Here is a 16,086-nt window from a genome sequence, read left to right on the forward strand (position 1 = left end):
GAGTAGGAGTCGTTGAAGGCTCTGAACCATGTAAAAAAGACTTGTGTTAGCGATTGTTTGTGTATTCTTGTTTCTTTATTTTCCACTAGGTTGTTTTAACTCATTATTATAAAAAAGCGGCAAACGATATTAATCCTTGCCCCTCCCCCCTTCTAGCATCTTTTCAATTCTACAAAAACAACTCCAAACAGTCATACGTGTCAAGCAACCGAGCCAGGGAGGGGGGCCCGGTGCAGGCACTCCAACGCTCATGTCAGTGACCGATCGAATAGTAGGTAGTGAACAATAATAAAAAGTAAATGCGTAGTATTTTTGTAACGTAAACGTACCTGCGCATGTAGGTAGAGACCTCCTTTTATAGTGTTAATTTTCTCTTCTACACAAATCTTGATATATTGCCAAAAAAGGATAGACCATAATAATACTCTGACACCTTTTCGAAAATGGACCTACAATCTCTGCATTTAACATGATAGAAACTTCTAGCATACAACTTACATAAGTATGATATTCCTTTGATTTTTTTTGACAGCTATCACACAAAACGACAAGGAGGAATGTTGGGTCGTTGAATTGAGGGACTCTTAATATGCTGAGTTGGCAACCCAATCGAGTTTCTTTTATAGTATGCTCAGATGCCACTTGCAAGAGTGGCCAAGTCAGATTTAAAGAATGCTATCGAGGACTCGGTTTTCGCTCAACCTCTTTACTTGTGCCGAAGAGTTCGGTCGAACCAAGTGTCCGCTTGTCTGATCGAAACATAAGTTTGATCGGCTAGACCACCCGACTAAAATAATTGACCGTGTTATCCCGAGGAGCAAGGAGGATTCTACTCTTAATGATACTCACTTGACGCAATATTTCATTAATACTAAAGGACTCGAGATCTGACTAGATCAAGGATCCGATCGGACAACCACTCAGTCGAGATGATCGATCGGGCTAGTCCTGAATGTTGACCCCTCATTGACTTTGACCACTATATCAACCAACCTTTTGGACTTTGACCCGACTTCGAGGGCCTATATCATTTACCGTATCACCCAACATCACAAATAATTTAAATAATTAAAATTTTTTAAATGTAACATGCACAGAGTGAGATTCAAACCCTCATTATACAGGGAGTCCATCCCATAGTTTTCCATCATATCATAATCAAGGACAAAAACTTTAAATTGTAAAACCATTTTTCCACCAGAGAATGTAGAATGTATTGTTGGAGCCATGAGGCATCTTACTAGCGAGGAACTAGCGACGAACATCATAAAAGCAACTACAACCCTGGTATAAGGACGGCAAGCAGACGCACTCGCAGTTACCTTACATCGTTTTTATGTTTCTGACATGATCAAAAGTGATTTGAATTCTAGTAACTAACCTTCTTGATAATCATGGTAGAGCAACTAAATTTGTATGGGCGCTTCATGATGGGAATTTTCAATCCATCCTTATAAGCTACTTATAAGCTAATATGTTGATCTAATTTTTCTTAGTTGATGCTAGATATTTAGCTTACATCGATTAATTCTATAATAAAATCCGTGCATTACTAATTAACATGTTTGGTGGGAGACTTAAATTCAACATTGAGCTAAATGACTTATTTGCTTTGCAGAATGGTTGTCAGAGCAAGAAATCTAGCGAAAGGGTTCTCTGGAGCAATGCATGGTACTTGAGTGGCACACTAAAATTCAATAAAAAAAACTTGTGACGTTTGTCCATCCATCTACATTATCCAATTTATTCATCGGTTTAGACCAATTAACTCAGAATTAGTTGGATTATAAAAATTAAATATCTAGGTTGTTAAAGGCAAAGACTCTATATTGGGCTTTCTTCCCCCTACGATATTAATCTGTGAAACAATTAGTCTTTAGAATTTCAGTCATCTTATTGGGAATTAGATCATGATTATATTGTTTCGTTCAGAGGTGCTGAGATTGGAGATAGATTTTTGCACTCAAATTCAATCTTCCTTTCTTGGTTGTTTTCAGTGAAAAAACAGTATATATGTTTCGTACTGACGACTACTCTCACTTTAGGACCATTTGAACACGTTGAGAATAAGAACATGCATGATAGAATAAGAATCTATTATTCCTGGATATTAGATGTTAGCTAAGAGGTCAAGATCTTTAGAGAGGCAAGCAACAATGTGCTTTAGTACATGCCATGGTTGCTTTGTCAATGAAGCTCACCAGAATTTTCAAATGATGGCAAAAAAACAGTGAATTAATGGTGAGAACTTGGCAACAACTTGTGCCCAACCTCACTATAGTAAGCAGTGGAGGGTACTGGAGTCATGGGACCTCATTATAGTTCTGACTTTCGGTGCGTTTGCCGTGTCCAAGGAATCAAAAGGAGCACCAAAAGGAAAAAGGAGGAGAAGATGAACTGCCCTGCACTCTGCTAGGAGCTGGTTCTTTGCATTATTTGATTGGACTTTCTCACTATGTTTGTGACTTCAAGTTTCTTGCCAACAATTTGCCGTATCCATTGGATAATGGACGATGAGTCATTGGAATATCTTCTGCACTTTTCACGTGAGGTTTTACCACTACCTGTGCGTATTTGATCATTAATAACTCATAAAGGGCTCATCTGCCCTCATAATTGATGTGTCAGTTTGATCAGAAGATTTGAGCCAACTTTGGCCTCACTTTAGTTGATGTTCTGACTCGTACTTGATGCCCAATTCATCAAATTACGCATTTTAAGGCGCTTAGCTATTAGAGTTCTCAAATGATATTTATTTCTCATTTTACATTTTCCGTCGATCAGTATGGTACGATATTAAAAAAAAACAGTACGTTGAAATGTTAAATTTTAAAGAAAAATATCATTATATATTGTATTTTTAAAAAGCAAACCTAAACAGAGGGAGCTGAATGAATAGTTCTGCTTATTAACACAGTTATCACTGAAGTAAGCAAAGCAAGATACTTGAGATGATGATAACAGTCAAATCGACGCCTAAGAAAAACATTAATTGGTTGAAGAAGATCAATCTCACAATAACAAAAATGCATAAACCACATCATTATTCACGGAGTCACACTCTGACACCTTATTCCGCTTCAAAGATCTTCTGAAAAGCAGTCTCTTATCTGATAATAATAAAGCTAATATTAACTAATAGATGCAGCATACATATACACATTCTACTGTACCGGCCATGCTTGTCTATCGAGCAAGTTACTGCAATTCTGATACAAACTGTGTTCCACTTGTAGTAATACACAACGTCGAACATGAGACAGTTGAGCATGATCTAAGAACTCCTCCCGCACCAAAAGTGTTACACATTAGTAGGCCTGCAGTAGAAAATTATCGAGTGATCAATGCCTCGGCAGCTAATCTGGAGTAGAGAGCAGAGTTGAGCTGCTCCTGTGTGTAAACCTGGCTCGACATCTTCACTGTTACTTGTTGGATCATGAGGTCCTTCACGACCGAGACACTTGCATAATATACTTCGAGATCAAGGTCTTTTAGTGTAGCCATAAGCTTTGCAGCTGGATGGTTCCTTTTATGACACTGTAATCTGATCATGGCTTCCATTCCGAGTATCTTCACTTCGATCTCGACAGCGTGACACCGGCCGCCGCCACAGGCATTCATCATCTTAAGCTCATCTTTCCCTGCTTTTTTGAGGGCTTCGATCTGTCCTTGATGTTCCTCCTTGTCAATTTCCAAAGCTTGGAGCTTTGACCGGAGTTCATTGATGTAGGAGACTGCGTCCCCGAGGAGGGAGGCCTTGTCCATCTTGGACACATTGGGGACGACTGCACGGAGAGCGTAGAATCGTTGGTTAAGCTTCTCGCGGCGCTGCCGTTCTGCTTCTACATGGTTCAGAGGCTCCTCCCGGCCATTGGCGGGCTTACGGCCGCGTTTCCTCGGCCGCTTCTCTGGTTCCACCAGCAGGCTGCTCTCCACTTCGCGCACCGACGCCTCGAGATCGGACTGATCCGAGTCAGGGGCAGCTGTGGCCGCGGAAGTCGACTTCAATTGGCCATTGGACGATGGTCTCGCGGGAGCTGAGGAGAAAGAAACCAAGCCCTCATCGTTGTTGCTCGCTCGGGATGTCTCTCCAGTGGGTCTGTTGTTCTTCTTGTCGTCAGCCAAGACGTTGGCCTGATGGTGGGAGAAGAGGCTGCCGGTGGTAGGGGCTGGCGAAGGGTTCCTCTTGCCACCGGCGAAATCAAGGATGTCGCCGGACTCCGGCTTGAAGGAGTGAGGGCGGACTGCTCCATTAGAGACGAATTCGGAGTACGTGTACTCTTTGGACGAAGACGGCGGGGTCTGTGTCTGGATTTTCTGGACCTGGATCGAAGAGCTAGGGTTGCTATCGAACTGAATTGGGGATTTTGTGAGGGAGATGGCGGGAGTTGCAGAAAGAGGGGAAACCGAGTCCTTGACCTCGGCGATGGACGGATCTGTGAGCCAGTGTAACGGATCTGCCTCGCCCTGGTCGGCTGCGGGATTCACCTCTGCGGATTCCGGCGGGAGGTAAGATGCAGGGGTGGCGGTCTCGGCGGAGGCCGCGTCGGGGGAGTTGAAATTGAAGAGAGCTTGGATCTTGCCTATGATCTCGGGTCTCTGCGGAATCAAGTCGGTGGAACCTAGCTCGAGCACTCCGGACCCGACGGAGACACAGACCATGGTCTGGATGCCGAGCATCTGAGCCTGACGGGCGCGTTCCCACGGAGACGATGTCAGCCGGCCGGCGCCGGCTACCCAAGAAGGAACCCTTGAGTAGAAGGCTTGGCCGGGGAGATCGGCGCCGTCGATGAAGGACTGGGTCATGGAAACCAGAAAAAACCACTCGGTGTCTGTGACCTCCTCCTCGACGGCCTCGTCGGCCCCTCCGCCGGAGGTCAGCGAGTTGAGCTCCCGCAGGACGCGCTTGCGGTACTCCCGCTCGGCGACGCTGGCGGTCGACTGCTTCCGCTTGTCCTCGTCGCATCCGCGGTAGTAGCCATCGCCCCAGCGTAGGAAGGAAGCGCCGGTGACTGCGTCGATCGACGACTGCCAGAAGATGCCGTAGGTCCAGCCTTCCCGTGCGCCCTCGATCAGCGTCTGGAGCCGCTTCTGGAGGGTGTCCTGGTTGAATAAGAAGGCGGTGGAGGAAGAGGGAGTAGTTGAGTTAGGAGGACCTGGGGTGGGCGCCCATGGGAAGGAGGAGTGGAGGTCGGAGGGGGACATGAAAGCCTCCATCATGAAGGCGTTGTCGTCGGCCCAAAGGTTCATCCTTTTCTACTTCTTCTTCTTATTATTGCCGTCGGCTTCGCATGAATCGGATGGACGGCGGCTGCGGCTGCGGCGGCGGCGGAGCGAGTGGATGCAGACGACGTGGAAAAGGACGGCGAAGGTTTGAAGACAATCCAAAGCAAGGAGAGAGAGAGATGATCACGCAATTGAAGAGAACAGAGAGATGGAGCGCTGGGTGGGTCCAAATCCAATTGGGTTCGTCCATCTGGACCCGGTTTGAGCTCATCCCTTACCTCTCATTTAATAATCTAGCAAACGGTTTAGTTGGAAAAAAAAAAGGCTGTCCGACTTGGTTCAATTAAATTTTCGAACCGAATTTTTAAATTTAAAAAATTAACTCGAATTTAATGGTATTTGATTCGTGCTCACGAATATATATATATATATATATATATATATATATATATATTTAATTGAACCGAATTTTTAAATTTTAAAAATTAACTCGAATTTAATGGTATTTGATTCGTGCTCACGAATATATATATATATATATATATATATATATAGTGCGCGACTTATCTTTCTGATCGGCCATCAGTCCGATCAGAGAACCTCCTGATCGATCTGTAGATCGATCAGGGAATGATCGGTTCCCTGATCGGTCTCTGGACCGATCAGGAGATTCAAGAAGACAAGTCGTGCACTGGGCAGACGCGCAACATATCAATCTTGTATATATATATATATAATTTGAGCTCTATTATTTACGTAATGAGTTATAACTCAAACTTGTTTAATAATTTGAGAATGGTATGTTAATGTGCTGAGTTTAAAATAAACTCATTTAATTTTTAAATGAGTTATTTTTAATTAAGTTCTAATGGTTCAGAAACTATTTAATTTTATTATGAATGAAACCTAACTAAAGAATTAAAAGCTTAAATTAAATTCGAATCGAATTTGAATTTAAGGAAAAATCCATCGAACTGAACTTTAATCTTTTTATATTTAGTTCGACTTAGATTCAATTATACTCCTAATCAAAAGGATACTCTATTTTGATTTTTTATTAAAAGGGCATCCCATCCTACTATTTAGCAATGTACACTTACCCAATTGTTCTCTAGTATTATTAAGTACTTTTCTCATTATTATCTCTTACCTAAATTTTAAACTAGTCGAGCATATTATAGTAATTATAGTTTCAATCAGATGCTTTGTAAAAACTGTGAAACTGTAACTCCTATACATGTTATAGTAACTATAGTTTAATAGCTGCTACAACATAAATGTTAGGTGATTAGGTTGAATTTATATTGTTGTAGTTACAGTTTCATAGCTGATACAATTTGAATGGTAGATGAATAAGGTTAAATCCACGTTGTAACAACTACAAAATTGTAATTACTTCAACGTGAATATTTTTTAACATATTATTGTTTAAGTGTATACTAAAAGCCTAGCTTTTGTAAACATTTATTTTTGGAATAAAAGAATCACATTGGTCAAATGTCTACATTTTATTTGTTAAGTGTATTTATTCAATTAATTTATATATAGATAACATGGTGTGTGGTGTCACTCACAGAAGATCATGTTATCAGTTCTTTATAAATTATAAACAGTTGCTCACGACTAAGATGGAAAGGAACAAACCATTGGAATAGTCATAGTGTAATCAGGTATTAGTTTATCTTGACTAATAAATTACACTAGTACACTCTAAGTGTATTGAGTATGATCATTTTAGGTAAGTTCTTTTTATACTGACTTAATAAAAGAACTAGACCTTAGTTATTATGGAAGTGTGTGCTCTTAATCCTAATATAATAATAAGCACATATATTTAGTATTTATTTCTTTAACTTATCAAAGGGTGAAATTTAGCTCGATAAATCAATTAGCCCGATAAGTTGGGAAATGATATTGCTTATAGTGTGTGTTGTTGATTATAGAAGGAAAATGCGTCCTAGTTATCTAGGTTGAGAATGTCCCCAAGAAGAGCTCATAAGGATTGTCATGTTAAACCCTGCAGGTGGATTTAGTCCGACATGACAATGAGGTTAAGTGGTACTACTCTTGGACTTAGATATTAATTAAGTGAGTTGTCAGTAACTTACTTAATTAGTGGACATTCGTTATCTTAAACACAGGGAGACTAACACACTCATGATAAGAAGGATCTCATAATGTAATTTAGGATTGGTGTGATAGTTTAATAATAACTCTATAGTGGAATGAGTTATTATTGATGAACTTGAGTTGTGTCTTCGGGGCGAACACGGGATACTCAAGCTCATCGGAAGGCCAAAATCAATTTCTCCTCTAGGTCCCTGCCGTAGCCTCATTAAAGCCTCAAGTCCATCCAATGAAAGCTCATCTTGGTGTCCAAGAAGGGCCGACCCAAGGCTTGGTGACCAAGCCAAGGGCCGGCCATGAATTCCTTCAAGGTGGCGGCCTTTGCTTTGTGCAAAGGGGTCGGTCACAATAATTCAAATTTTAGGGGGTGTTTTGAATTTTTAAAATCTTCTCTTTGTAGAAAACTACAAGTTTTAAAAGAGAGTTTTTAAAATATAAAACTTTCCTGATTTGAATTGAATTAGGTCACATGGTTTAAAAGAGAGTTTAAAAGTTTTAAAACTTTCCTTTTTTAACCATCCTCATGGTTTTAGAAAAAAGGAAGAGAAGTTTTAAATTTTAAATCTTTTAATTTTGTAACCATGGTTAAAAAAGGAAATTTTAGTAGAGAAGTTTTAAATTTTAAAACTTGGTTTTAATTTTTAAAAACTTTCATTTTTTAACATTCACAATAGGAAAGAGAGCTTGTAAAATTTTATAAGAGGATTTCTTCTTATAAAATTTTATAATTTTTTTTTTCTCCTTGATGAGGTGGTCGACCACCCTTGCTTGGTGCCCAAGCAAGGGGTCGACCAATCAAAGATTAAATCAAATCATGATTGATGATTGATTCAATCAAGAGGAAAGAAAAGGAAAAATTAAAAGGAAAAAGGAATAACAAGAGGAATATTTTAATTTTTGTAAAAAGTCTTCCCTTATTTGCCTTGGGCAAGTAATATAAAATAAGGGGAGGGGAGGCCTCATGAGATAACAATTCTTATTCTCTTGGGGAGGCCTCTTCTCTTTCCCCTTGCTCTCTTTTGTTCTTTATGTTGGTGGTGGCCGAATATTGAAGAAAAAGAAGAAGGCTTTGGGTGGTGTTCATCATGGAGGATCGTTGCCCACACGATGTCCAAGGCGAGGCGAGGAATACGGCAGAAGATCTCAAGGTCATTAGCATACAAAGAGAATGTATAATTAGTAATTTTCTTCTGCATCATGCTAGTTATTTTCTTTGTATGAATTTCAAACACAAGAGGCATTAGATTCTAGTTTTTCGGATTTGTTTCGAAGTTGTGTTTTTTTTGTTTTTCAAATTTGTGATTCGATTGTTCTTTTTGGTTAAACCTAGAGTTATATAAGGAAATTAAATATTAGCTTTCCTTAAAAGGCTTTGTCTAGGAAGTGGTGGTTGCTCGAATATCCAAGAAGGCCTAGTGTCTCGCCATGTTTAACCTGGAAGCCAATTTTAGAAATTAATATTTAATTGAATTTATAGCATAGGTGGATTTGGATCAATAGTGTTAAGTTCTGCTTGCGATCCAAGTCTAAACCATTAAGAACAGATAAGTTAAATTTGGAATCAATAATGTTAAGTTCCGTTTGTGATTCCTAATTTAATTTCTAAAGAACACAATAGGTTATTTAGGAAAGGTTCGACACTTGTATAAATTTTTTGTACAGTGGAACCGGTACGATCTTTCTAGGACTAACCAACAATTATGTGTTATAACAGTTATGAAATTATAGTTGCTACAACCAACCAATATAAAACCGTAACTAGTACTACATGTCCAACCAACTCAGGATTTTAACAAGAGTGAACTGAGTATGACAATTAGATAATTATACATGGTTGAACAGTAGAGTGAGGTATTCTTTTAATAAAATGTTAAAAGTGAAATGCCTTTTTGATGATTTGGGAATTGATCCGGGGGTAATCAGAGAGTGTCACGTGGGATTGGGAGGTTGATGGTCCTGCTGAGGTGGTGGTTCAAGCTAAGGGAAAATCGAGTCAATTTCGTTTTCCTGGAAACCTCAACTCCTTGGCACCCCCAACTTCTTGGCACCCCAACCCCTTGGCGCCCCGACTCTGTGGCACCCTCGACTCCTTGGCATCCTAATTAACTCCTTGGAGCACTTGACTCTGTGGCGCCCTCGTGACGGCCCTCATCTCCTTGAGTTTTCAATTGAAGATTTTGGACTATTTCCGGAAGAGAATAACGCTCGCACAAATTTAGGGATTTTGGACAATTTCAAAAGGAGAATGACGCTTGAGTAGATCTTGGGATTTTGGATTATTTCAAGAAGAAAATAACAATCTCATGAATTTCGAGACGAGTGGAGAACTAAGGATTAACCATCATCCTATAAAAGGTAGCCCCCTTGGGCTGTTAGAGGTACGCGCGCACACACACATAAAAAAACCCTAAAACTACTCTTCTTCGTTTTTGCTTCTTCCACCACCATTGATGAAAGCTAACTTGATCGTCGGAGTGGCTGCGCCGAGGAACTCCTGACCATCATTCTTACTCTCTCTTTAATCTTCTTTTGTCTCAGACCCTAGAAGATCTCCATCAATCCTTGTTGTCACTAGGTGATTGACGATCGAGTTGGCATTCGTGCCAACTCACCAGAAGTTTATTCGTCGGCAGGATCAAATTGGCATAGTCTATGGAACACTGAGTTAAGACTTGAATTGGGACGTTAGGATGGATGACACTGGGAAGACCCAACATCATTGTAATGGCAACAGAGGATTTCGACAAATTGATAAATACGGTGGTGCAGCCAGTATTGCAAAGGCAACCCCAACAATCCCTTTCGTTAGGAACTAATCCATGCAACCGAGCCACTGTCTTGGTTGGTTAAAGTGATGTCGACGCCTCATCAGAGGATGCCCTAGCTCATGGAAATGTCATGGCGCATTCCCTATCTTGACCGGTACATTAATCATGAGGGAATCTTTCATGGAATCTATGGAAGAAACCCGCCATTGGAATCCTTTGAAGTGAAAAGCCCTCATATCCAGCAGGATGAAGGCCCCATGAGGCCCTCCATTCTCATGGAGCATCCTCGAGGACGAATTGCTAAGACATTTTCAAGTGTTGCATATATGAGAGTATAATGGTTTTACCGACCCTCAAGATTAAATCTACAAATTTTAAAATATCTTCCTGTTACATCAGTATATGGATGATATAAAATATCAAGTTTTCTTGACTACTCTCTCGGGTTCGGCATAAAGGTGGTTCAGTCATCTTCCCGCCTCCTCCATTCAAACTTTTAAGGAATTTAGGACCGTATTCATGCAGCAATTCTCCCCCAGTCGAAGGTAACAAAAACTTCCACATGATATGTTTGCTCTTAAGTAAAATCAGATAGGAACCCATTCAAAGAAGTACCTATGGACAGGATAACAATGAATGACAACTCTTAGATCTCAACTTGATCATAGAAACTTGAGAAAGGGTAGCTGCTCGACTCGTGGCTTATCGATAGTGGATGTGTCTCAATTACAACAAGTGAGTTATTTTCCACACTTTCCAAGTTGAAGACTTTGTTTGGAAGAAGGTGAAGTCTATCGGTGACGTTAATAAGCTGGAATCGTAGTGGAGTGGACCATTTTGGGGGACTTGTAAAAATAGTTCGGGGCATACTATTGATGCAATTGACCTTTAGGGTTTCAATATTTGATAATATACTAATGTCAGATCAGGTTGACTAAGGGTTAATCTAAATAGGATTTAATGTTTGAAAGAGAGAAGTTTAGTCAGGACTAGATGACTAGAAAGGGTAAGTCCTAACCGAATCTTAGGTAGGTGAGAAGTCTACTAAATGAATATTACTAACTAGAGGTTAGACAAGGGTAAGTCCTAATTGAAAGTTAGGAAGGTAAGAAGTCTACTAAGTGACTAGTCCTAATTGGAGGTTAGGCAAGGAGAAGTCCTGATAAGTGAAGCCAACCCTAGTGAGTGAAGTTAGGTAGTAGAAGTCCTAGTGAGTAAAGCTAGACAATGGAAGTCCTAGTGAGTGAAGCCAAACCCTAGTGAGTATAGCTAGGTGGTGGAAGTCCTTGTGAGTGACATTATACAATGGAAATTCTAGTGATTGAAGCTAAGGCCTAGTAAGTGAAACATGCAGTAGAAATTCCTAGAGAGAGGCAGCCCTAGGTAACGAGAAGTTTTGGAGGAGTAAACTCCAAGCATGTATGATTGACTGATTTCTGGTCGACCGTGCACGGTCGGCCATACTAGCGAATCTTGTAAACTACTAATGTAAGATTGAAAAGAATTTAGATATCTCCACAATGACATGATATCGTCCACTTTAGGCTTAGGCCTTCATGACTTTGCTCTTGGGCTCTCCCCAAATGACCTCATGCCAATGGAGATATCTTTCTCTTTATAAACCCATGATCTTTCCCATGTGTTTTCAATGTGGGACTATGTTTGCAACCTTACAACACTAACAATCCCCCCCTCAGACAAAGGACCATAGGCTTCCCATGTCCGATCCTTGACCCACACTTTCCATGTCCGATCCTTGACCCACCAGGTCTTCCTGTCCCTCGGTCCACCCGACCTTCTAGGACTTCCTTGCCTAGCCGCAACTAGGACTTTCTGCCTGGTGTCTGGTCCTCTTGATCTGAACATAGAAGCCCCCATTTTTTTTGTTCGAGGTCAGTATTGTACCCATATGGCTCAATCAGACCATAACTCTTGTGCACAGTCAGCGGTTAAACCTTCTGACAGTCCGGACTCTGATACTAATTGTACGATCGAAAAGAATTTAGATATCTTCACAATTGTATGATATTGTCCACTTTAGGCCTAGACCCTCATGACTTTGCTCTTGGGCTCTCCCCAAAAGGTCTCATGCCAATGGAGATATCTTTCTCTTTATAAACTCATGATTTTTCCCATATGTTTTCAATGTGGGACTATGTTTGCAACCTTGCAACACCAACAACTAACACTACTTTACTTTACTATTTCATATCTATTGTGCTAACTTTGTGTTGCAAGAAAGTCTTAGTTGATCAAGTTGATCAGATACTAAGTAGGACTAGAGAAAGTCCAAACAGGTGTAAAGGATCAAATGTTTAGCAGGTAAAGTCAGGTAAACAACTGAGGAGAGTGATCTAGTGAGGATAAGCCCTAGTGGGGCTATAGGCACTTGTCCAACTTAGATCCATTTTGAAAGTCTAAGTTAAGACTATGATTAGATCCTGCCTGGTCTTGGTAAGACAAGATCTAATTCATAAATTTATTTTATTATATGCTAACTCAGTTTTACAGGGTATCTTTGTTATTTGAACTAGCATACAAGAGCTAAAATGCAAAAGTTAGCCTTAGATGAACGGTACTCGAGGCGACTCAAAGTTGACTGATGGCGCTTCGAAGCTGAATGAAGGCACCTTGGATAGGGCGGAGGCACCCTCACACAGATAGAGTTTCATAGCATGGAGGCACCTCGAAGCGGACTGGAGGTGCCTTAGAGCACATTGAAGATGCCTGAGAGCTTATGGAAGGTGCCTCGGAGCAGATAATAGCCGAAAACTTCGAATCGGATAAACGCTATTAGAGACGTCTTGAACCATTAGAGGTACCTCCAATGGTATATAAAAAAGGTCTTAGGCCAGCTCTTCATACATAACTGATACACGAGCTCTTACGACTATTCTATTGCTACTACCTCGCACTACTTCTGCATTCAAGCCTCAACTATGTAAGAATGACACAACGTCGCTACATGCTCAAACGAGCCTAGAGTACTTGGGTAACGTGTAGTTATTACTTTATATTACTCTCATTTTCTTTATGCATATTATATTCTAAAGTTGGTAGTCTTGTTACCAACTTATCTTTTGTAGATAAGCAATTTGATAGTGAATTACCCATCCGAAAGGTCCAAAGGGTCAGGGTCTTGGAGTAGAAGTCGTCGAAGGCTCTAAAACAAGTAAATTGATCGTGTTTTGTGTGTCTATTTTCTTTATTCTATTTTACTTAGTTGTTTTGCTTCTGCCACGTACTTTGTTTTTAAAAAGAAAAAATAAACATTTTAAAAAGACACAAGCAACTCAATCACCCTAAGAGCATCAATCACCTAAAGCCTAATTCATTTTAAGCAACTTCAGTATCATATTTATCTTTTCCACACCATGTTTTTATATTTCCTTTTTCTATCAATAAATTAGCATTTCTGTTAGACTCGAATTCTCACGCCTTGTCCTCTTTAGGGCTCAAACTCCCCCAACTAAGATATAGTCAAAAACGATATCCCGACTACGGTAGCGATCTCCCCTTCACACAAGGGTAAGTGTGTACCGTATCATCATATCATTTTTAAGGCCTAAACTCTCTCGACTCAGACATAGTTGGGGTCTAGATCCTGGCTACGATAGCAACCTCCCCTTTGCACAAAGGTCGACTATGTACCATATCACCATGTCCTTTTCAGGGCCTAAACTCTCCCGACTCAGACATAGTCGGGGTTGAGATTCCAGTTGCGATAGCAACCTCCCCTTCGCTTAAGGGTCGAGCGCATACCATATTAATATGTCCTTTTCATGACCCAAACTTTCCTGACTTGGACATAGTCGTGGTCAAGATCCTGGCTACGGTAGCAACCTCTCCTTCGTACAAGGGTCGAGCGCATACCATATTATTTTATCCATTTCAGGGCTCAAACTCCACTAACTCGTACATAGTTGGCATCGAGATCTTGGCTGTGATAGTAGCCTCCCCTTCACACAAGGGTTGAGTGCCTATGGAACCGCCCTTATCGTTACAACATCGATCGAAAATGACACAATTTCCCTAAAGACAGTTTCATTTACAAAGGATAATCGAAGCGAAGACTCCACAATGATAACACCTTTAATCTACTTGGTCTCCACCTCCTTAAGATGACTAATCCGAGGATCCACAATGTGAACACTACACCACTATAAATACACTCCTTCTCGAAAATAATCCGGAGGCGGAGAACCCTCGTACAATCTTGAACAGTAGAAATACAACAAAATACAAGGGAAAATGAAAGCAAACACTTTATAATGAGATTTTGCTTATCTTGTTATCTTGTTGCTTGGAAATGCTTCTTAATCAGTTAGAAATGCAGCAACACTGCTTCCTCAAAAACTAGCGAAGAAGATAGTAGCTTCAATCCTTCATGAAATTCATTTATATCACGTTGATTTAGGGTTCTCAATCAATTGACCTTACTCCCAATCGATTATCATGTCAGATTAGATTGAATTTAGCCGTCCAAACCTCACAACAACTCTTTTTTACTTTTCCCAATCGATTAAGCCCTACATAAATTGATTAAACATCTTAGCTAATCAATTAAGAAGCTTCTATTCGTGAAGAACCACCTTCCAAATTGATTACCTAATCAATTTGGGAAGCTACTGTTCATTCATGATTTCTCCTAATCGATTACCCAATCAATTGGAGATGCTCTTGATCGATTACCTAATCAATCTAAAGCCTTTCTATTTCGCGAAAAACTCCTCTCAATCGGCTACCCAATCAATTATTGGGATATGCCCGATGCGGTGTGTGCTAAAACATATTTTGTAAACATGCACAGCGGAAAATAAAATAATAATAATTTTTAAATTATTACATCACACGCACTACATGCATACAAGGATATAACATGCCAACATGATTGCATAATTAAATTTTTATGGAAAGTAAATTTATGCTAGGTGTACCTTACGGATGACTTGTAACGAGAAGGATATCAATGGTAGCGTCGTTGTCGATCTCGCCTCTATTCGTATCCACGCCGAACTCCTCAAGATAACTCTTTGAGTACAAGTCTCTCCTTCGAAAGTTACTAGCCACGAGCGAAGAAGAGGGATTAAGAGTAAGAGGAAGAGAAGCACACAAGGAAGATATTTCTTCCTTACGGTGGTCACAACAACAAGGGGAAGGGCTTCCCCTTGTTGGTGGCGACAAAGAGAGAAGGGAGAGGGAGAGGAGAAGAGAAATTAAGTTAAGGTTTTTCAAAAATCTTACAAGCCAATTAATGATCTCGTGTGTATAATCTTCTCTCAACCATATCAATATATAGCCCTCATTAATGAGTTAGATTAGAAATCCCAAATCTAACCCATTATCCCTTAACTAAAAATTAGCTCATTATCCTCTTGGTTTGATTCACAACTAAACCAAGTTGGTTCATGACTAATTCATGATTAAACCAAATATGATCCAACTTTTCCATAAGAGATGTGGTCCATCCACGGTTCCATTACGACAAATATTTCCATATTTATTTTATGTATGGTCCAACCAAATATTTATCTCTTGATCTAAGAATCCTATTCTTTAACTTGTTTTACGTCTTTTAGAGACTAGTTAGTGCGTGTGGCCCAATAGGTTCCCGGTTTATCTTGGTCATCCATAATTAACTACTTAATTATAGAATGATTATAAGTGACACCTAGTAGTATATCATGATCCCTAATTAGCCAAAAAATTATAGTTGATCTTAGAACTAATTCTAAACTCTTCAACAGCTATAGTGAGTTGTGCCTTGTTCCTTTCACTCGTCATATACCCACTTGATTTAAGACATGGTCTATGTGTCTTGTCCCCACTAGGTTGACTACGTTACATCTATCTCAAGTGATACTTTCTTGTTCTGCGGATTCAAATTACTCGTACATATGTACAAGAGTCTCGGATTCTTAACATGTGATTCTTTGGCCAAAGACTTTGAGTAATAATCCTAACG

At 40.1% G+C, this 16,086-nt stretch overlaps 1 protein-coding gene across 1 annotated transcript; it reads right to left on the reverse strand.

Annotated features, from left to right (window-relative positions):
- Positions 1–2,972: 2,972 nt before the first annotated feature.
- LOC121971269 (transcription factor MYC2-like) lies at positions 2,973–5,430 on the reverse strand. Its single transcript, XM_042522445.1, has one exon. It carries the CDS (start codon positions 5,248–5,250, stop codon positions 3,331–3,333), a length of 1,920 nt encoding a protein of 639 aa, XP_042378379.1. The 5' UTR covers positions 5,251–5,430; the 3' UTR covers positions 2,973–3,330.
- Between the last annotated feature and the right edge of the window lie 10,656 nt (positions 5,431–16,086).

The sequence above is a fragment of the Zingiber officinale genome, chromosome 4A, assembly GCF_018446385.1.
Source record: "Zingiber officinale cultivar Zhangliang chromosome 4A, Zo_v1.1, whole genome shotgun sequence".
In the NCBI taxonomy this organism is placed as follows: domain Eukaryota; kingdom Viridiplantae; phylum Streptophyta; class Magnoliopsida; order Zingiberales; family Zingiberaceae; genus Zingiber; species Zingiber officinale.

Bases quoted from the DNA above. Each gene is read 5' to 3' on its own strand.
- LOC121971269 (XM_042522445.1), bottom strand. From the start codon at position 5,250: ATGAACCTTTGGGCCGACGACAACGCCTTCATGATGGAGGCTTTCATG.